General features: G+C 38.5%; 2 protein-coding genes across 2 annotated transcripts; one reads left to right on the top strand and one right to left on the bottom strand.

Annotated features, from left to right (window-relative positions):
* The first annotated feature begins 11,824 nt into the window (after positions 1–11,824).
* Positions 11,825–13,548, top strand: LOC107767623 (uncharacterized). The gene has a single exon (XM_016586679.2). The coding sequence runs from the start codon at positions 12,043–12,045 to the stop codon at positions 13,123–13,125; it is 1,083 nt and encodes a 360-aa protein (XP_016442165.1). The 5' UTR covers positions 11,825–12,042; the 3' UTR covers positions 13,126–13,548.
* Positions 13,549–18,221: 4,673 nt separating this feature from the next.
* On the bottom strand, positions 18,222–22,469 carry LOC107784946 (probable WRKY transcription factor 4). Its single transcript, NM_001325390.1, is given in 4 exon segments — positions 18,222–18,846; positions 19,176–19,340; positions 19,444–20,156; positions 21,839–22,469. Coding segments are annotated over 4 exon segments (1,587 nt in total). The 5' UTR covers positions 22,265–22,469; the 3' UTR covers positions 18,222–18,563.
* Positions 22,470–23,360: the final 891 nt, after the last annotated feature.

Raw genomic sequence — 23,360 nt, 5'->3', positions numbered from 1 at the left:
GGATTTGATTATTTAATCTTAAATTGGTATTTGTAAATCAATCCATCTCAAAGGCATTGAAGTGGGCCGTGGGCAATCTGGCTATGAAAATATGAAGCCTTCGTTAGTTTTGGGTAAATTGAGCAATCAACGGCTTTTAGCTACGATTTAAAAAAAATAATTTGTTTATTTAGATGGAGCGTGCCATATTAGATAACACAAATAGTTTATGGCCCTTATAATTTTAAAATAAGGAATTTTTAGACAATTAGATTTGAGGCGTGCCATATTAAGTAAGATATAGTTTATGGCCTACAAAAGCTTAGTTTGAGTTTCCTTTTAAAATTGGAATTAAGGCGTACCATGCCTAATAAAATTCCTAACTCATGGCCCTCACTTAATTAGTTTTAACTCTTTAGAAATCGAGGTGCGCCATCAGTTGAATTTTCCATGGCCCTCGCAAACCTTGTTGTTAACTTGAAAGTGCGTAGTTGCTTTAGGCTCGCTACTTAAATTGATTTCCTTATTTATTAAACTCGGGTGTGCATTCATGTGACCCAACTCCAATTCTCAACAACGTTAAATAAAATGTGTCGTGGACCGCAGGTGCATTTCATGTGGCGTGGTTCAAGGCGTGTTTTAAATAACATTGAATTTTCCCAAAAATGATTAAAGGTAGCTCAAAAGCGTTTTTAAAATGCATATAGGTTTGAAATATCTTAAAATGAGATAATAGGCCTATAATAATAATTGAGCAACTGTGCTAGAACCACGGAATCCGGGAATGCCTAACACCTTCTCCCGGTTAAAAGAATTCCTTACCCGAATTTCTGTGTTCGCAGACTGTAAAACAGAGTCAATCTTTCCTCGATTCGGGATTTGAACCGGTGACTTGGGACACCATAAAATTATCCCAATTGGCGACTCTAAATTTTAATGATCCCGTTTCGATTGTCACTTTAAGTTGGAAAAAATTCCCTTATATACTCTTCCGGGGTGTAGTAAAAAGGAGGTGTGACAAAGGTTAATACTATGATATCACCATTTTATATCATCTCGGGAAGGATAATGTGATGGTCGATGCCTTGAGTCATAGGGCGGAGAGTTTGGGCAATCTAGCATATCTACCAGCAGCGGAGAGGCCATTAGCATTGGATGTTTAGGCTTTGGCCAATCAGTTTGCTAGACTAGATATTTCTAAGCCGAGCCGAGTTTTGGCTTGTGTGATTTCTCAGTCTTCTCTTTATGATCGTATCAGAGAGCATCAGCATGATGACCCTCATTTGCTTGTCCTTAAGGACATGGTTTAGCATGGTGATGTTAAGGAGGTCACTATTGGAGATGATGATGCACTGAGGATGTAGGGCAGGCTATGTGTGCCTAGTATAGATGGTTTGTATGAGTTGATTCTCCATGAGGCTCATAGTTCGTGGTACTCCATTCATCCAGGTGCCGCAAAAATGTATCAAGACTAGAGGCAGCATTATTGGTGGAGGACAATGAAGAAGGACATAGTGAAGTATGTAGTTCGGTGCCCAAATTGTCAGCAGGTGAAGTATGAGCATTAGCATTTGGGTGGATTGCTTCAGAAGCTAGAGATTCTAGAGTGGAAATGGGAGCAGATCACTATGGATTTTATGGTTAGGGTCCCACGGACTCATAGGAAGTTCGATGCAGTTTGGGTTATTGTGGATAGGTTAACCAAGTTGGCTCATTTCATTCCAGTGGTGACTATTTATTCTTCTGAGCAGTTGGCTCGAGTTTATATCTGCGAAATTGTCAAGCTTCATGGAATGTCGATATCTATCATCTCTAATCGGGGTATGTAATTTACATCGCGGTTTTGGAGAGTCGTACAGCATGAGTTAGGTACTCGAGTTGAGTTGAGCACAGCATTTCACCCTCAGCCGAACGGACAGTCCGAGCGCACTATTCAGATATTAAAAGATATGCTCTATGCATGTGTGATGGAGTTTGGCGGTTCTTGGGAACAGTTCTTTCCACTTACGGAGTTTGCCTACAACAACAGCTACTGGTTGAGCATTTAGATGGCCCTGTATGAAGCTTTGTATGGTAGACGGTGTCGGTCTCCAGTGGGTTGGATCGAGCCAGGCGAGGCTAGGCTATTGGGTATAGACTTGGTTTAGTATGCCTTGTAAAAGGTTAAATTGATTCAGGATCGACTTTGTGCAACCCAATCCAGACAGAAGAGTTATGCATACCGGAAGGTTTACGACGTTGTATTCATGGTTAGGGAGCGGGTCTTGCTTCGAGTTTCGCCCATGAAGGGTGTTATAAGGTTCGGAAAGAAGGGCAAGTTGAGCCCTAGGTATATCGGGCCTTTTGAGATTCTTGAGAGGGTTGGAGAGGTGGCTTACAGACTTGCACTACCACCTAGTCTAGCTGTTGTTCATCTAGTATTCAATGTTTCTATACTCCGAAAGTACCACGGCGATCTGTCTCATGTTTTAGACTTCAGCTCAGTCCAGTTGGACAAGGATCTATCTTATGTTGAGGAGCCGATGGTTATGTTGGACAGGCAGGTTCGAAAGTTGAGGTTGAAGAACATTGCTTCAATGAAGGTTCAGTTGAGGGGTCAGCCAATTGAGGAGGTGACTTGGGAGATCGAGCATGATATGTGTAGCCATTATCCTCATCTTTTTACCATTTTATGTATGTCTCTATACTCGTTCGAGGACAAACGTTTGTTTTAAAAGAGGGGATGTAACGACTCAGTCGGTCATTTTAAGAGTAAAAGCCCCGAGCCCCTATTTATTGCTCTATATGTTTCACTTTGTGGTTATTGACTTGCCAGGGTGCTTGGTGTCGGGTTCGGGAGAATTTCGGAGTAGAATGGAACACATAGTCCTTAAATTGGAAGTTTAAGTCATAGGAGTTGACCGTAGTTTGACTTGTGTGAACACTACTCCATAATGGACTTTCATCGATTCCAATAGCTTTGTATGGTGATTTTGGTCTTAGGAGCGTGTCAGGTGTTGATTTGAAGGTCCGTAGGTCATTTCGATGTTAATTGGCAAAAGTTGGAAAGTTAGAAGATTTTTGGAAAGTTTGACCGGGAGTGGACTTTTTGATATCGGGTCAGATTTTGATTCCAGAAGTCAAAATAGATCCATAATGTCAATTATGACTTGTGTGCAAAATTTGAGGACAATCGGACGTGTTTTGATAGGTTTCAGCATCGGATGTACAAGTTAGAAGTTCAAAGTTCATTAAGCTTGAATCGATGTGCATTTCGTGGTTTTGGTGTTGCTTGAAGTGATTTAAGGGCTCGACTAAGTTCGTATGATGATTTAGGACTTGTTGGTATATTTGGTTGAGGTCCCGGGGCCTCGGGTGCGATTCGGATCGTGATCGGTTCATAGTTTGGAAGCTCCCAACTTCTCGTGTAATTGCCCCTGCGGAGGTTATGACCGCGGGTGTGTACGCGCACGTGCGCTTAAGTGAACGCAGAAGCAGAGAAGGCAGCCCAGGCAAGGGCTCACAGATGCGGATTTGCTTCTGCGGTGAGGTGATGCGCAGAAGCGACTAAGGTCACAGGTGCGAAACAATTGTCGCAAGCGCGCACGCACAGGTGTGGCCCTTTGCTCGCAGAAGCGGACGCTGGGGATTTAAGTGAAATCCGCACCTGCAATAATCAGTGAGGTCGCAGGTGCAACACTACTGGGTAGAAAAAGGGGGGAAACGAGGGTTTGATTTCTTCCCTTTGAGACTTTGTGAGCTCGGATTGAGGCAAGATTTTAGGGGATTTTCAAAGAAAGCATTTGGATAAGAATTCTTGACTCATTTTTTGTATAAATCCTATGAATCTATTGTTAATTACACCTTATAATTTGTGTTTTGGAGTTGAAAATTAGGGGGGAAGGTGTAAGGTTCTTAGACCGAATTTGTGAGTTTTGAAAGACGAAATGAGCTCCAATTTGAAAAATTCTTGTATGGTTGGACTCAATATCGAATGAGTATTCGATTTTTATAATTTTGGTTGGGTTCTGAGATGTGGACCTGGGTTGACTTTTGGGGGCGATTTTCTAATGCTTTGCAAAATTCATAATTTCATTATCTAGATTAGTTTTACTATAGTTATATTTATAGTATGTAATTGCTTTGGACCAGATTTTAGTCGTTCGGAGTCGAAAAGTTGAGGGAAAGGCCTTCTTATTGATTGATTGAGTGAAGTTTAAGGTAAGTGACTTGTCTAACCTTGTGTGGAAAAAATTCCCTTAGGATTTGGTAATGTTATGGTAATTTGCTATATGTGAAGGCCGTGTATATAAGGTGACGAGTGCGTACACGGGCTAAGTGTTGGAAATTTCGATTTTTGCTAAGTAATTTCCTTTTTATGCCTTAACTAGGTTACTTTAGCACGTGTAGTCATCAATTTTAGCCTAATTTCACATGTTTGCTTGCCTTATCCCTTATTTGCAATTTATGCTACATGCTTAATTGAATTACCTACTTTCTTGATGCCATATTCATTATTTTAAATGTGGGATTCCTTGCTTGAAATATCATTGTTTCAATTGCTATGTTTTGGTTTTCGTAATTATTGTTGAGGTGATTGTTTGGTTGTGGCACGAAGTTTCTACCATGCGGATTGTTATTGTGGCACGAGGTTTCTGCCGTGCGGATTGTTATTGGGGCACAAGGTTTCTGCCGTGCGGATTGTTATTGTGGCACGAGGTTATATTGTAGCACGAGGTTTCTACCGTACGGATTGTTATTGTGGCACAAGGTTTCTTCCATGCGGATTGTTATTGTGGCATGAGGTTTCTGCCGTGTGGTTATTATTATAAGGAAATATTGAGAGATATTTACTTTTGGGACTACGAGGCGGTACCTCGGGAGTGCCCCTGCTAATTTTCTCTAGTTGTTGTATTTGTGTTGTTGTTTTCCTTAACTTGTAAGATTCCTGCTTCCTTACGTGTTGTATTTGTCTTCTTTGAATTCCGTGTTGTTACTTCCCGTACATTCTTATTATTTCATTTCCCTGCCATTTTATTATATCATTATATCTTTTGCCTTGTTTCTCATTATTTTCTAGTAGGGCCTTGACCTGACCTCGTCACTACTCTACCGAGGTTAGGTTTGGCACCTACTAGGTATCGTTGTGATGTACTCATGATACGCTTTTGCACATCGTTTTATGCAGATCTGGGTACCTCCTACCTGTCCGACACCAGGGAGGCGAGCTCAGTTCGAAGACTTCAAGGTATACATGTCGGCGTCCGCAGGCCTTGGAGTCCCCTTCTTTCATGTTCTCTTTTTTTATTTCCTTTTTACCTTATAGACAGTGATGCATAGGAGCGTTCCACACTGTATCTAGAGCTTGTGACTTGTATTTCACCGAGTTTTGGGATTTGTACATATTGAGTTGCAGTCTTCATTTATATAGATGTTGATGTTTGATATTTAAGTTAATTTCAGTTATTCCGCATATTTGTTAGGCTTACCTAGTCTTAGAGACTAGGTTTCGTCACGACAACCTACGGAGGGAAATTTTGGTCGTGAGAGTTTTATTCATATATTTAATATGAGTAACCGCAGGATTACAATAAAAATAAATAGTACTACTGTCTATAAGATCTCTATGACACGAAATGAAATAGTCAAGTAGGAACTCAAAAGAATAGTAATAAAATCTCACCAAAAGTAACAACTGGAGATGTGGAGTTGTCTTATCCACGGGGCTTGAGCTGCTCAGGTCTAGTCCCTGAATACATGTCACGACCTCAATTTCCCTTTGTAGGATGTCGTGATGAAACCTACTCTCTAAGACTAGGTAAGCCTAACAATCATGCAGAATATAACTATAACAACAAATAAACTCTCAAATACTCAACATCTGTATAGAATAAACTACGCTGCTCAACATATACAATTTCCCCAAAAGCTGGTGATATCGAGTCACAAGATCTACAATGGTATCATAGTCATCCCTATACAATTATATCTAATAAAAGAAGGAAAAATATAGAAATAAATAGAAGGTGACTTCGAGGTATGAGAACGTCGGCAGGTGTACCTTGAAGTCTCCAAGTACGAACTCAGCTCACTGATGCCGGGACTGGTAAGAGGTACCTAGATCTACACAAAAGATGTGCAGAAGCATAGAATTAGTACACCATAATGGTGTCAAGTAAGTACCAAGCATAACCTCGGTAGAGTAATGACGAGGTTAGATCAGTGCCCTACTGGATTTAAACAAGAAAAACTGTTTGAGTATATGGCAGTGTAGAAATAATAGACATGAAATTGAAATAACAAAATAGCACATTAAGGTTAGCTACACGGAACTAAAGAAAATTATGCAACACGGAGAAACAAGGGATGATATGTTAAGGAAACAAAACAACCAAAGACAAGTGCAGCCAAAGAGGAAGACTAACAAGAGTCACTATTGAGGTACCGCCCCGTAGTCTCAAATCACAAGAATAAATCACAACTTTTCCTTATAGCACTACGGGAGCCTTGCATTTAGTTTTAAAAATTATTTTTCCCGAAATAGAATCCCGTATTTTAGCCTCCTTATCGCACCTCATGGCTTCTAGTAGTTCCCCTACTAGCCACGCGTATCAAGCCTACCTTATCTCACCGCACGTATTTCAACCCCAAAACCTCATACCACTGTATGCGTATCAATATTATAACGTATCACAAATCGCACCCAATATCACAACTTGCCAAAAAATCAACAATAACAGTACTTTCACAATAGGGAGCCCATGGATCAACCACAATATACACAAAGGCTCAACAATAACAACCGGAAGTGAATAACTACAGAATAGTATTTCACAATTTAATACTTTGCCTCAATGTGAATCACGGCCTTTATAACTCAATACCAATTTCAACAGCAAGATATTCCAAGAATGACAACTTCAAGTAAGGAGTTCAACGGTTAAATGATGAATACGGAATAAAGAAAACAAGAACTTCAACTAAACATGTGGAGCAATTAGCAAGTAAGAGATAAGACAAGTAGAACAAGTGAAAGTAGACTAATGATACAAATATAACATGATAAGATAACTCAATTAAGGCATGAAAGGAAATTACATAGCTAAAATCGATAATTTTCATAGTTAGCCAGTGCACACGCTCATCACCTTGCATATACGGCTTTCACACATCACAGTTATCACAAACAACAATAATCCTAAGTGGTAATTCCCCCACACAAGGCAAGACACTTACCTCAAATCATGCTAACTCAATCCACTAATAAGTCTTTCCCTCGCTTTTCCAACTCCGAACGGCTAGAATCTAGCCAAAATAACTTTATACTATAAATATAAACTATAGGAAACTATTTCGAACAATAAAATTACAATCTTTGCAAAGAAATAAAAAGTCAGCTCAAAAAGTCAACCCTGGCCTGCGTCTCGGAACCCGATTAAAATTACAAAATTCGAATACCCATTCAATAATAAGTCCAACCATATAAGAATTACTCCGACCTCAAATCGCTTTTCAAATCCCCAAATTTTAGCCTAAGAAGTTTCACAATTTTTTTCCCAAATTTCCAACTCAAAACACTAATTAAATGATAAAATTAACAATAGGTTCGTATAATTTAACCAAAATCGAGTTAGAAATTCTTACCCCAATGATTTCCTTGAAAATCTCCCAAGAAATCACCTCACACCAAACTCTCTAATTCCAAAAATGGATTATGAAATCAAACTCTCGAACAAGACCTTTCTGCCCAGTGACCCTAGCTTCTACGGGCCTGGGGTCACACCTGCGACGCTGCACCTGCAGAAAATCCATCGCAGGTGCGGTTCCAACTTAAATCCAGGAGTTCCGCTTCTGCGAACAAAAGCTCGCACCTGCGAGCCCGTTTCTGCAGAGAAACGACCGCATCTGTGGTCACGCCCAAAGCTACTCCCCAAATTTCGCTTCTCCTAAGGCAGCCTCCGCATCCGCGAGTCCGCTTCTGCGGACAAATGACCGCACCTACGGTCCTAGTTGGGCAAGGCAAATTTCGCTCCTATGGATCAAAGGAGGCTTATGGTGCCTCACCTGCGACCCAAAATGCGCAGGTGCGATTGCACCAGACACAGCCCAGCTTCAGCAATCATAGAAGTCCAATTTTGATCCGGATTCAATCTATTTCACACCCGGGACCCTCTGGACCCCGTCTGAATATACCAACAAGTTTCAAAACATATAACAAACCTACTCGAGGCCAAAAATCACGTCAAACAAAATCGATTCTATGAATTGCATCCCAAAGTCAAGCCTATGAAAATTATGAACTTCCGAATTTTGAAACCAACGTCGATTCATACCAAAACAACTCCGATTAACTTCAAATTTTGCACACAAGTCATAAATGACATGAACGGCCTATTCTAACTTTCGAGTCGGAATCTAACCCTGATATCAATAAAGTCAACTCCCGATCAAACTTTTCAAACCTTCAACTTTCCAACTTTCGCCAATTCATGCCGAAACAACCTTCGGACCTGCAAATTCATATTCTTACACGCTCCTAAGTCCAAAATAACCATACAAAGCTATTGGAATCGTTAAAACTCTGTTCCGGAGTCGTCTACGTAAAAGTCAAACTAGGTCAATTCTTTCAACTTAAACCTCCAACTTAGGGACTATGTGTCCTATTTCACTCTGAAACTCACCTAAAACCAAAACCAAATACCCCGATAAGTCTCATAACCACAATATAGCACAGAGGAGGCAGTAAATAGGGGATAGGGACTAAAATACTCGAAACAACCATTCAGGTCGTTACAATACATAAATAAAATTTAACTATGGGCCTAAGCTCCAAATGCCTAGTACGAATCATGAACCATTTTTTCAAAAAGAAATGGGACAAGATCAAGGAAATATGAAATATGCATAAATAATTGATATAAAAAAGAATATTTATATCAATTAATATGTAGATAATGTAAAACATACTTCAAAGTCTTTCTTTCGCATAAGCTTTAACAAAATCAAGTAAGATTTTTCATCTTACCGGGAGTACTATACCATCACCGATATTAAAAAAAAATAACTAGGTTATATACCTAGTGATAAGTATTATATACCTTACTTGCTCAGGTTGTCTCATTGTTGTGCCGCACGAACCGACTTAATTCTGCTAATAAAGTAGCATAATAATACCTCCCTCATGGGACGTACTCTACCATAGTTTCAAACCGTAAAGTAGGTTGCACGCCTACATCGGCACGTCTAGTTTCATAACCTAATGAGGAAAAGTATCCAAGGCCAATCTCGATAAACTCAAATAACTCCCAGAAATAATTACAATCACCCTTTGGTATTCATAGCCAAATCAACCATGTGTGAAAAGATTAAATATAAAGTATTTTTTTACAAATCCTGTGTTTCTATTTAACAATATATCAGAAGTGTTATTCCTTTTTATTTAGTTTTTAAAACCAAAACAATGTTACATTTCAAAAAATAATATTAATAGCACTTAAATATTTTACGATGCAAGAGATGGTGCAATTACAACTCGCTCGCCCCCACAGTTAGGACTCATATTTAGAATATTTCTAAATCACATTTCTATATGAGTTTAGAAAAAAGCTCCGAGTGTAGTAAATTCAACGTACCTCAAATTGCTTTTCAAATCTTGCCCCCAATGTATCAATGACGCCAACAATTCATAATCTACATATATGACTCACACGTATCAACAAAGTAATCCAGCGATATCAATCTAATCCACAAGGAACCCAACACTTAGATTAAATTCTTCAAGCTTACTAAATTAACCCCCTTCAGTGATATTGCATATAATCGCTTTACGAACCTCAACAATGATGTTACTATACCTATTTGGATCATATAAACCTATATTAAAGTCCTAATATTACCATTCATTATCCCTTTTACCAACCACCTAATACCATTAATGTCAAGTTAGATTATACATTTATGACCGCCATTCACCAACCAATACTCCCAAATATCTATTCATATCATAAATACTCATAAACAACTCAAAGATGCCATAGAAAGTTAGAATATACCTCTTGGTGAAACCCTAAACAATTTCTCTTAAGTGTTCTTGGTGGATTTCAAGAATCTAAACAAATTTCATGTTGATTAGGATAATCCAATTAAATACTTGTATGGAATACAAAATAACTCAAGGAACTTACTTTGATTAGTGAGGTTGAAACCTATGAGGAGAGGGTGGAGAGGAGTTCCATCACTTGGTCCCAAAATAAGGCAAGCAATGGCTGCCCCTACTTGCTTTCGAAGATTTCAGGTGATTGTTACAGGTAGAGCCTTGATATACTTACAGCGCCAAAAATATGCTCTAGACTAGGCGCGAAAAGTGGTGTCTAGTGCCCAATTGGGCGCTAAACGTTGCTACCAAACATTCTTCAGTTCAATAACCATAGCTTTTAGTATCGGTGTCCAAATAACGAACATTTTGAACCGCTGAAAATTAGACTCAAGATCTTTAATTTGATATATATTTCACAATATAACTTTTTGTATTTCAACAATTATAGTAGTTTAAACTTAGGTCTTGTGTGAACTAGTTTGAATCTTTAGTCCGTCGTAGAGTTTCCAATTTGGCTCGGCCCAAAGGCTCTCCTTAAACCCTACATTACCTTAAATACACCTCGTACACTCTTTATCATATTCACATAATATTGTACTAGTCCATAGACTCTTTATGCACGCAAAAATGATAGTTCCTATATCCAATAACGCGCTTCAAATTAGTTAAATTCAAAAAATAATTGGGGCGCTACGGTAATTGTATAAAATTTGTATGAATGTTGTATGAAAGTTACAAATAAGTTGCATACAGTATGATTAGTTATATGAAATTTATATCTAAGTTATATGTTATCGTATGTAAAAAAATTGGTATCAAATTTGTACGAAAGTTATAAATAAGTTGTATATTGTATAATACATTTTTTTTCTTGCTCGATTTACTAGAAAAAGAAAAACTGAGGAGGAGGTTGTTGCCATGGTTTTTTCGCCTAGTCACTGGCAATGGTTAGCCCGGTAGTTAGTTATTTTCGGCATGACAAAGAAGGTGGTGTTTGAAATGGTTTCTTGGCACTTTGGGTAAAAGAGATGAGAAATGGAGGATGGCCGAATCTCAATCGAGAGGGATTAAGAGGATAGGAGGGAGGCAACGGAGGAAAAAGGAGAGGAGAAAAGAGAGCTAAGGGAAAAAAAAATGTAATTGAACTCGTTAAAGAGTGACATTAATCGTGGTAACAATTAAGGTATTGGACACTTTTAGGATGTAATGTATATAAATTTGTAAACAAAATAGTTAGTTTGGTAATTAATAAACTTAGGTTAAATAGAATAAAATAGTTTGTAATATGAGTAGTATATATGGGGGAAAATCCTCCATAATTGAGTTTTTGGTACGTTGTCCACTAAGATAATCATCCTTCTTTCCATAACCTAAGCCTAACTTTCCTGGAACCAAAACGTGATCATCTTACGAGGCCTAAGTCCACACTTTCTTGTAAAATATTTACACAATCCCCTATACGCCGACAATACTAATTAATCTATCTTAACTTATAAATTGATGTAACAATACGAATTAATTAGTTATGATTAATACCATGGGCGTATAAACAAATAAATTTTATCATACTTCCACTCATCCTTCGCCATCTCATTAATCCCTTTCCTTAATCAAACTCTAATCATACTTCGACTTCCACTCGCTGTTCTTCTGTTCATTCCTCTGATCCAGATCAGCTCCTTATATACGTTTTCAGAGCTTCCTTTTTTTTTTAAATACCTTTTTATTTCACAAGAATATCATCCAATTTTCACTGTATAAAATTGCCATGATGCTTTTCTTATGCAGATCTGGGTAACATTTTTTAGAGCTAATACCTAGACAGATCTAAGATTGATTTTTTTTATAATTCCCTTTTATACTATTGATTAAAGGGACATGTAAAATTGCATTAGCACAGCAAACATATTTGTTTTTGTATTCCTTTATTTTTAGCTTCTCTTGTGGAGTAATTTTTGTTTGTAAAGAACAATTGGGGTTTGTCAAAAATGGAAATTTCCAGTGGATTGAGTCCTAGAGTGAACTCTGTTACATCTGATGAAGGTAAAAATGCTGGCCCACATCCTCAAAATTTCGACTTGGAATTAACTGATACGGTTTCACACACAGATCACCATTTTCAGACACTGAATGCACTGGAGATTTTGAGGGAAACTGTGAGAATTTTGAGGTATAATTCAATAGGTTTCATGGCAATTGCTGCATTGCTAATTTGCCCTGTCTCTGCTGTTGTTTTATCTAATGTATTGGTTAATCACTCCTTAGTTAAGAGACTGACCATAAGGTTGTTGCTCGTTGCCAAATCGAGCGGGCTTCCATTGAAGCCATTTATCAAACAGTCTTGTCAAAAGTTCTCTGAAGTTGTCATTTCAGCTGTAATGTGCTTCCCTTTGTACGTTACTTTATCGCTGTTGTCAAAAGCTGCCATAGTTTATTCAGTCGATTGCACTTACTCGAGGAAAAAATTTGATTCGCAAAAGTTTTATGTGATTATGACCAAGATTTGGAAACGGGTTGTTCTGACTTACCTGTGGGTGTGTACTGTGATTTCTGGATGCTTCACGTTGTTTATTGTACTTGTTGTATCCGTGAGCAGTGCTTTCTCGATCATGGGGTTCCCCCCTGACTTGATCTTGTACCCCGCGATGGTAGTAGGGATGATTTTCTCGATTATTTTAGCAAATGCTATTATTATCTGCAACATTGCGATTGTGATATCTGTTTTAGAGGATGAATCTGGACCACAAGCATTGCTTAGGTCTAGTTCACTGATCAAGGGGCAGACACAAGTTGGACTTCTAATATTTCTTGGATCGACTATTGGGATGGCGATTGTGGAGGGTTTGTTTGAGCATAGGGTGAAGACAATAAGCTATGGAGATGGATCTTCAAGATTATGGGAAGGGCCTCTTTTGGTACTATTGTACTCGTTTGTGATGCTTATCGACTCCATGATGAGTACAGTTTTCTACTTCAGCTGTAAATCGTATAGAATGGAAACCTCAAGTGAAGAAAGTCAGCCTGTACTAGAAGCCTTAACAATTTCCTCAGCATTAGCAGAAGTCCAATAACATGTTTTGAAAGTTGATTTTATGGCCCTTGAAGTTACCGGCAGTTGTTTCTGTCGCGGAGGAATTACTACGTGAACCTTTGCTTCACATTCAATTTGTGCCTCTCTTGAAAAATAAGGAATGAGTTAAATTCCTCTTGGAGAAAGTTATCAGATGCTGAAGGCGGATTATTTATGTGGTTTAGCCTCGTTGACCACTTCATCGTAAATAGCTTCTTTATGGATTTGTTGTCTGATAAAGTATTACCAGTTGAAAATCATTTGAGAGATGGTAATTTTGGATTTTTACACAGTAGAAAACCTGTGCTGAGATTTGAAAAGTTCAAACAATGTACTTTTCGTCATTCACAATTTGTAAAGATACCTTGAAGTTTTCTTTCTTTCTCTTTTGAAATAAAATCTATACCCTTGAAGTTTTCCTTCATGGATCTCTTGTCTGTCTCAGTTTGCATGTGATGCTGTGAGTGAAAATTAATGTGACTATTGGTGGTTAATTGGCCAGATTTTGAAAGCATAAAGTAACTATGAAAATAAATAGAGTGCAGTTCTTTAATGGGAATGTCTTGAGACTTCCCTAAAGCTCAATAATTGATGCTTTGAAATGGCTTTTATAAATGTTCTTCTTTGTTTAGAAATTGTCTCTTAATAGTTGTTTCCCGGAAATACAGCCACTTTCTGCTCTTCTATGTGTGTGTGGGTGTGTGGGTGGGGGGGGGGGGGGGGTTGGAAGGGGCTTTAGTTGCAGTTTTCCATGACTATAATAGGTCAATCTCCTGAATCTGGTTTTATGCATCTCTCTCTGTGTGGTTACTTTTTGTTAAAAGAACATGCTCACCTTTTGTCTTCAAAAACAATCTTCTTAAGCCAATAGAGTGTGCCATTAGGAAATCAATGGAAAATTGGTAATGATTGAAGATGACATCTTGAACTTGAGAACAGGCAAGGTGTTATTTTAGTAATGGCAAATTAGTCAGGTATGAATTAATTGTTCAACTAAGATGTGAAAGAACTCAGCATTCGTCTATATTATCGATTGATCCATCAGGCAACAGCTGCTTTCAGTGTCAAAGAGACACAAATACTGCATTATCAATTGATAGCAACAGTGGAATTCTAGATCTGCCTAAATGAATTTTCTGAAACATCTCAACGTGCTGCTTGTAATTTCTCCGACAGTGGAAGCACCAGCTTCTTCATCTGTATGATAACCTGCTGCAGGTCAGACATAAATTAGTTAAAGATGTTGGCACATTCTTTTCTACAGAAGTAGCAAAATATATGATTGAAAGGTTGAACATCATTTTGCTTACTTCTGAATATGGGGTGTAGTGTAGAATGCAGAAACTCTTAAGGATCATCCAGAATATCTCGCCATAGTTAAGTAAGGAATATATATATTTCTTGCAACCTCAAAATGTTCCCATGGCTGATATATACAGAACTTGGGGTTACTTTGAATCTTTTGGACTTCCTTTGCCTATTTGATTCAGTGTGTGGAAAGCTTTGTTACCTTCACTTGCTAACGATCTTTATTTTATCATATCAGGCTTTAGTTCCTAGAGCTTTCCCATTTTCATCTCTCATTTGGAAGCTGAAGTCCCCAAGTAACTAAAAGGGCAGCCCGGTGCACTAAGCCCCCGCTATGTGCGGGGTCCGGGGAAGGGCCGGACCACAAGGGTCGATTGTACGCAATAATCATCATTTCTTGGCAGGTTGAGTACTAATGATCTTTTACGGTAATTTAGACTGTATAAAGCCTATTCTCCAGTTTCCACTAAAATCACGACACATCCAATTTTAGTTCCTAAGCTGTCGACAGCCAGATTGCTAGCATACAAGCTTTTCTGATACTTGGAGGATTGTTCAAACTTGTTTGTCATGGACTCATAGTCTTCTGGGGATTTGGAGTGTAAAGATTCTAAAGGGCACACTTTTTGGAAGGGTGCTGTATTGACAACTGTTGGTGCTTTGCAGTATCACAAGAGCATTATGCTGCCTTGAGGATCTCTATCTAAAGTGGTTTAACTTGCATTTATTTGGTGTAAAGCGCATGAGTACTCTATCGTGGAGTGGTCTGCCCTGAGACCTATGTTACTCGGACTCTCCGAAAATATCGCCGGGTGCATGCCAGATTCTCCAAAAGCAGTGTATTTTTGGAGAATCCGACACGGGTGCGGCAGTATTTTGGAGAGTCCGCGCAACATAGCCTGAGACTGGATATTCTTTTAAGGCCTCAAAGTATACAGCTTCTGGCAATATGTGTTAGGAATGCCAAAAGTTTCGGGAGACTGAAGAAGGTATTGTGAGTTGTGAATAAGTGTAGCACTGGTATAGGGGAGTGGATTCGACAATGGTTCAATCTTTGATGCAGGAAATATTTGTGCTCTGCATATACAGTTCTGTGCTTTCTCAAGAGTTTCTGCGAAATGTAGTGCATCTGCATCATTCAGTCTAATGTGGACACATTGCAGCTTATTCGCTAAAGTCAAAGCCACTGGCATTTTATTTTGATGAATTGTTTGGTTATCCCAGTTGCATATGATGGTTTTGATGTTCCTCTGTTTTGGAGGTTATAGTATACCACAAAAATCATCACATGCAATTTTTGGCTGGACTCGCTAGCTCAGTCTTTCAGTGACCTTGGAATCTCTACTGCTTTGAGCTATATCAATGGGAATTCTAGTCAAGGATTTAAAAGGTAGCTCTGCTGGGAAATGAACGCGGTTGCTTGTTCTCTTTCCCATTACTTCCTAAACTGCTAAGTTGTTTCAAGGGCATAAAGTTCTTTCCTTGTCACAACTGACTGGATAGTTTTCGATCTCTTCCTTGCTTCAACAACAGCCTCTGGAACATCCTCTGCATTTAGTTGTGCTAATGTATGTGGACTGATTTTCACAGAAGCAGGGTTCTTTTTCTTGATTGTTTCATCCACTATTGCATGTTTACAAAATGAACTGACTGACTGATACAGTGCCAGGAGGAACTACATCAAACTGACTGAAGTAAGACTACTAAAACATTGTCTTCTAAAATAGCATATACTGAACAAACTCAAGTGGTTTTGCTGGACTCTTCTCCATTGAACTTCTAGGTACTTAGTTTGACATAAATTTAGACATAAAAAGCCTTGATAAACCAAACCAACAACAACCTAGAAAAATCCCACTAATGGGGTCTGGGGAGGGTGGTGTGTACGCAGACCTTACCCTTACCCCGAAGGAGTAGAGAGGTTGTTTCCGAAAGACCCTCGACTCAAGAAAACAAAAAGACAAAAGGAGACAATATTAGTATCACTACAGAAATCATTGGATGAAATGATATCCCTAGACAATATTTTGAAACGTCACAGCATGACATAAGGGCAAGATACCAGAACACTCACCACCATAATAACAAAGGGAACAATAGAGAAACTGCTTCCTAGTATGGAGGTGATGTGATGTCCCTGGAGGATTTCTTCTCCATAAAGCAGCAGATTAGCACAAAGATTACAGTTGATCACTGAAGTATAAGCTGCAATCTCAAGTCCAAAGTGAAAAAACCATTTATAGACCTCCGAATAGTCAATTAATGAGAATTGTACAAAAATGACATGTTCAATCCTTGTAATGTCTCTATGTCTGACATGTTTTATTCCAGAATTGGTTTTTGCTATTATTACTGCTTGTTACTGCTACTTTCTTTTCATCTTTTCTTGAGCCAAGGGTCTATCGGAAACAACCTCTCTACTTTCTAGGTAGGGGTAAGGTCTGCGTACACACTATCCTTCCCAGACCCACTTGTGGGATTATATTGGGTTTGTTGTTTTTGCTAATTTTCCATGCACAAGATTAGAACTAGAAGGAGAATCATGGCCTTAAAAGGGAAGTTCTCATGTTATAGTAGAGTAAGATGGAAACCAATTACCAAAAAACCAATCTCTAGTATAGTGAAAAACTAGTAAGCAGTTGAACCGTGATGACCAGCTAAAGTTCCAGCAAGGACTCCGAACAGAACATTCCTACTTTATAAGTGGTACCCCTGTGTCCCAAATTATCTATCGTGGTTTCTAAAAATACTTGTCTCAAATTAGGTAGGATCTTCATCCTCAAGGGTAGGCTTATTGGTGAAAAATTCATTACTTAGCCTAGAATTCTTGAAATTGAATTCCACTTCCCTCAACTATGTCAAGCCATCCTACCATTTGCTAAAAGGCAAACAGTTATCATATTGGTACTTTCTTGTAAGAAGTTGTACATGGATTATAGTTTTTCTTTAGGTTGTAATCTCATAACCATCCCTCTAAATGACTACTACTTCTTGTTTGCAGTTACTTTTTTCATTTTATGTTTAATAATTTGTTCTAGGGTTGGTGATGAGGGTTACTCAAAGTTGTAATCTGAGGTATCTGGTATTCTGTGTGCCACTGGTTGAACTTCATCAATTACCTGTTGTGCAGGGGAACAACTACTTTGAGATTGACATTGACGTTCATCGTTTCAGCTACATATCTAGGGAAAGACTTGATGCTTTTCGCGAACAGCTTAAGCATGGAATCATTGATCAGGTTTAACTATCCCCAAAACCCTTTTCTCCGCTTTGAGAGTTTTTGGATAATGCAGGCACAGAAGCCAGAGGAGCTACCAGAGAGTTTTGTGCTGCATCCGATTGAATATGGTTGATTATGTAAATCACGGCCAGATACCTCAACTTGTGACTCTTGTTGAAAATTGTGTTGATTGGAATTTAGGGTACAGTTGTAGATGAAACCTGCAATCTTTAGCCACAACTCACAAGAAAAAAAAAACTATGGTGTGAAATGGAAAGTGAACATGTATATTACCAGATTTGAGCTTTTGACTTCAAGAAACTCAAATTCTGTCATGTGTATATTGAGATGATCATAGATACAAAGATTGTACTAGATTAGACTTTCCAACAACTTTATGCACCATTGGTCAAATTCAGACAAAAGGCGAAGCCGATTAAAGATGTTGTAACTCCACCTCCAAAAGTGGTAGAGAGTTACGCCAACAGGATTGCTAAAAATACAGAAAAGTCTCCCAGAATATTATTACAAAATCTTGAAAAATAGCAAGATAAATCAGATCAAAGGGATTAACACCAACTGCAACCATGTATATCAATCATCAACCATGTTTGTGCCGCCATAAAAAGCCAAAACATGTTATACAAGAGCATTTACAGAAAGAATACAAATAATATACTACTCTATGCCCTTCTTGAGAAAATTTACAATGTATATTCAATCCACACCTTGCTCACCTATCATTTTTGGTATCAACAAACTTATATACCATGTTTCCTTCATTTAACTTTGGGTGAGTGAACCAACATTATGACTTCAAATGCACGAAATAGATCCATCTTGAGACAAGTTTGGCAAAAGTTTTTCAGTAGACTCCTCTCTCATTCCTTGCAAGACTGAAGCTCAAAAAATCATGTAACCTGTTCTTCTTTTAACCGTAGCAGTGCTATAGGTTGCTGTTCATTGTTCGAGAAGCCTATTCTTCTAGTTGCATCCTGTTTATCAACTACGGGGTTGTGTGGCCTCATCTGTGACACAGAATTATTTGTGGTGTTGTGGCTACTGTTCCTAGCTGCAGGCACGTCATGATTATGTTTGCCCTCATATGTTGTTATGACAGCTTTTGGATCACTCGGGGCCCTTTCCACATGTTTCCGTACATTACATCCCTGGCTGGTACATTTGTAATAGCTTCTGCAGAGAATAATATGGTATACTGAATATGTTAGCAAAGCAAGCAAAATAACCGATAAGCATCTGGCTATGCATTCACAGAAGTCATCTAGATATCTGATTGGCCTGTTTTGTTCTTGCACGTAAATACAACATGGTCCAACTGTACCACACAAAATTCAGACTATGAGTTTCAAACAAAGAGTTCTAATATGATCATGGCAAAAAAAAATGTGTTCAAGCAGAAAGTTTTTCTGACAGTGGCAGGTGATTCAGGAAGGTAACTTCACACTCATAATGCTTCATAACCAGATATATTCTATTTAGGGTTCACTTAACCATAAATCTACCTTGGATAAGGGTTTCCTTTTACAACTTTCTGGCCATACTTCCGCCATCTATAACCATCGTCCAAAAGATCAACTTCGCTTGTTGTTTGAACAATGATCCTAGGTTCTGCAACTGCCCGGTGAGAAGCAGAAGAAGCTGCTTCTGAAGTCTGTACTTCTATGGCCCTGCAAGGAGCAGTTGTAGAGATGGAGAACAGTGGGTTATGAAGATAGACAAGGCTATAAAAATATTCACTTCAAATGTTGTGCCAAGGATGAAGCAAATTACCTTCGCTTAGATTCACGTTCATCATTTCCATCAGCTAAATTCTCAGTATCACCCACTTCCTCACCCTCACTTGTTCCGGAGACTTGGTCATGTGTAGCTTGGCTGGATTCTTGATCCGTCATTCTTAATGAATAGGAAGGCATGCTATCCTTGGAGTTGTTCAGAGTTCCTGCCACACCCTCAGAGCTGAGTTCAGATGGCCCCTGAAGATTATAGTTTCCATTTGGATTTCCACTCTCTTTCGAGCGTTTACTAGATTGAGGCGGCTGATGGTTGTGCTGGCCCTTATAGATAATCTCAGTTACTTGGCCATCAAGAGACCGCTCAACCTTCTTCTTGACTGGACAATTTGGATGTGTACACTTGTAATAACTACGAGGATATTCACTTCCCTTGACATGCTTCTGCCCATACTTACGCCAGTTGTAACCATCATCAGCAGGTTTATCAACAGCAGAGGAAGCAGGTTCTGACCTCTGATCAGACAGAGAAACTTCAGATGCTTCTTTCATAACATTAGGATCTGATGCAGGAGGCGGTATCTGTTTGTTTGCTGTGGCATTTGAGGTTAGGGACTGGAACTGTGAAAAGGACGGTGCAGGCGCTGCTGAAGAAGACGGATAGTCAGGTTGAATGTGCATTTGAGACTGAGGATGTGCTGCCTGAGCTGTAACTTGAGCAAGGGCTTGCTGATGTGACATTCCAAAAGGGCCCTTTATGGTCCAAAAACCATACGTAAATAACATTGAAAAGGCTAATTCAATTTAAACTAATAGCATCATCACCGTACATGTTGCAACAGTTCATTTACAGAGATCTTTTCCTGCTGCTGATTTAGTCAAGAAAGAAAAAGGTTTTTTTTTTTTGGGTGGTGGTGGGGTGTGTGTGTGGAGGAGGGGGAGGGGGGAGGGGGGAGGGGGGAAGGTGTTCGAGAATAGAAGAGAGAAAGAGGATAGCTACTCCTCTAACGCGTTCGTTCCAACTAATGAAGTAATTTAGCCTCATGAGATGTACTGTCAGAAGATATAGTATATTATGCACCAACAAAAAGAAGATATTGAATCTCATATCACATATTATCTCAAACTTCAGTATCAATAGCCTCAACTCACTACCATACTTAAAGGAATGCCTGAAGGGAATCAGACTGCTCTTCTCCTGTATTAAAGAAAGTTTCCCCATACACGAAATACAATATTCTCTTAAAGCATAACTCCAACCTAACCAGGGACATAAGAACAGGTTTTGACAATTTACAATCTGTTGATTTGTAAAATTGATACTACTTGGTAATAAGATGTGGAGTAGGAAAAGTAGTGAAAATCTTAAGTTACCATTACCTAGCATGTGACAAAGAAAAATGGTCAAAAGGTAACACAACAAAAGAAAAATGGCATGCTAACATTGCAAGTGTAAACTCATAGTTTGGACTAAAGAGGAGCACCAGACATGGTGTTTGACACGGACATGTGCTTTCCGCTTTGAGAAACAAGAAAATGTCCAAATGACAGTTCCTTCCCCTCTCTAAAAGTACTGGAAATGAAAATTCTTCCATATTTTAGTACATTCTGGCTTTTAAACCAGCAAATCTCGGTGTAAAGTTTCTCTCTACCTTCTTTCTCTTCTTTTCTCTCGTGGGGAAGTCCGCCTATGGCTTCTCGCAAGGACCTGCAGCCCTCTACTGGTGATCAGACCAATCTGCAAATCCTCTAGACATGGAACGTGTTCTTGATACAGTTTTACTTCTTCCAAGGAGAAATTAATTTTTAAACTTCTTCCCTAGAATAGAAAAACAACTTTTACAAATACTCAAAAGCACACTTATTCAGGCCAAACACTTGAACTCTCCAAAATAAGCAACTTTTTTGAAAAATAAGCACTTATATTTTCCTAGAAGCTTGACCAATCAGGGTTTAAATACCCCAAAGAATCTAGAAAACCCCCATAACCGAAATTATGCTGCAACTCTTAAATCACACAATCCACAAACCACGCTAAGGGTAACATATCCACAAATCAATCAATCATTATGCCTCAATCTTAAATAAATTATGGTCAGCTATATTTTTTTTTCTTTTTTCTTAGGACCGCTCGTGTTTGGGTTTGCTAGTACGCACCTCAACTATATCACCGGGCAACTGTTAATCCCCACCAACCCACGTACCGAGTAACTTTGCCACCAAAGCATAGACAAATAGAAAGAAATCATCTAATATCTTTTTTTTGTCTCTGCTGAGATTGGTTCAGCAATATCAATCACATGTATTCATTCCATTCTATTCATGTGATTCAATATTCAGATAATTCTCATTATTCTGGTTTAGAACCCTTAGCTAAGCTCATATAGTCTATTAAATGCTCATTAAATAAAAAAACTGAAAACTTTTGTAACTACCTGGCCAGGTGAGAACAACAAAGGCGAACCTAGCAAACGGGCCGGACTCAATCCCGCCGGTATAGTAAACATGGGCGATTGAGTAATCACCAGACCGGACGGCCGGTTCTGCTTGAACCCAAAATCCATATCCCCACTACCGGACTCTTTTCCCTTTGAAATAGACACTGTCATCTCTGGCGGAGGGGGAAAACCCTGTCGTTGACCGGAAAAAGCCGCCGGAGATGCCATAGCGCCGGCGAGGAGCTGGGAGAAGGAAGGGTACTCCGATGCCGGATCGGAGAAGAAGCTGGAAACAAGAGTCATCGGACCCGGGCTGATACCACCCGGCCCGCCCATAAACAAATTTTCCACTGAAGCACGCGGTGGTAAAGTAATAGTGGGCCGCATCGGAGCCCTTGACGATGATGCTTCGTTCTCAGCCATTGATTTTGATTACTTTGACCTTCACTTGCTACGGGTTTTTACACAAAATCGTATAGAAAAAAAAAACCAATCATTACATTTCTTGCTTGTTCTTTTATCCTGTCTCTGTACGCTGATCAACTTTGGTTTCTCTCTCTAGAATAGAAATGATAAGTATAGAGAGAGTAAGGGACGGGAGAAAGCTGGGGGTGGCTATGCCGATTTCAGTTTCTTTCTTTCACTACTCTACATAAAGAAGGAAGAAAGAAAAGCTTTTAGATCTGTTTTTTCTTTTTTCTTTTTTCTTTTTTCTTTTTTCCTTTTGTTTTTTTAAGTCCACGCAGCAGCTTTTGTTGTTGTTCTGATTTTTATTTTCTACTTCTTTTATTCCCTTTCTTATATTTTTTTTATTTTTATTTTTTTGAGGGGGGTCTAAGAGCCCGTTTGGACAAAAAAAGATCTTTTCTTCCAAAAAAAATCCACTTTTTTAGGAAATCAGCGTATATTCATAAACTTTCCAATTTTCACTTGAAAATATATTTTGAAAATTTTCGAAAATTAAAAACTCCAAAAAACTATTTTTCAAAATTTCCACTCACAAAACTTCAAAACAACCCAAAATTATATTCATGTCGAAACACAACTCTAAATTTTAAATACTATTTTCACTTGAAAAAATATTTCACCTTTTTGGAATTTTACAATTCTTATGTCCAAACGTAAAAATTGCACGGGACGCTCTATTTGGTCGCCCTCATTTAACCTATACCCATTTTTTTTAAAAGTTTTAACTTGTACCCATTTTTTAAACAACTCCAGCCCCCTTTCTCCTCCTCCTCCTTCATTTTCTTCTTCTTATTATTTTTTCTTCTGCTGTTGTTGGTACGGTTATGAAACTTCAGTTCATGGGGATGATTGTCATAAGTATGTTTATCAGATTATTTAAAAATAAATTATAAATAACTTTCTAAAGTAAGTTTTGAAAAAGATGATAGTAACTTGTTAGATTCAGCTTTGTACTGCATTTTAACATGTTGTGCTAAATCATTTATCTAATTTTTTAAGTTACTAATTCTACTTATGATATACTTATTATCTGTACAAAAAAATAATTACA

The sequence above is a fragment of the Nicotiana tabacum genome, chromosome 18 (genome assembly GCF_000715075.1).
Source record: "Nicotiana tabacum cultivar K326 chromosome 18, ASM71507v2, whole genome shotgun sequence".
Classification (NCBI taxonomy): domain Eukaryota; kingdom Viridiplantae; phylum Streptophyta; class Magnoliopsida; order Solanales; family Solanaceae; genus Nicotiana; species Nicotiana tabacum.
The sequence above is the reverse complement of the archived record's forward strand: the minus strand, read 5'-3'. Positions and strand labels throughout refer to the sequence as shown.

What these genes read in the sequence shown, in the direction of transcription:
- LOC107767623 (XM_016586679.2), top strand. Translation starts at nt 12,043, where the DNA reads ATGGAAATTTCCAGTGGATTGAGTCCTAGAGTGAACTCTGTTACATCT.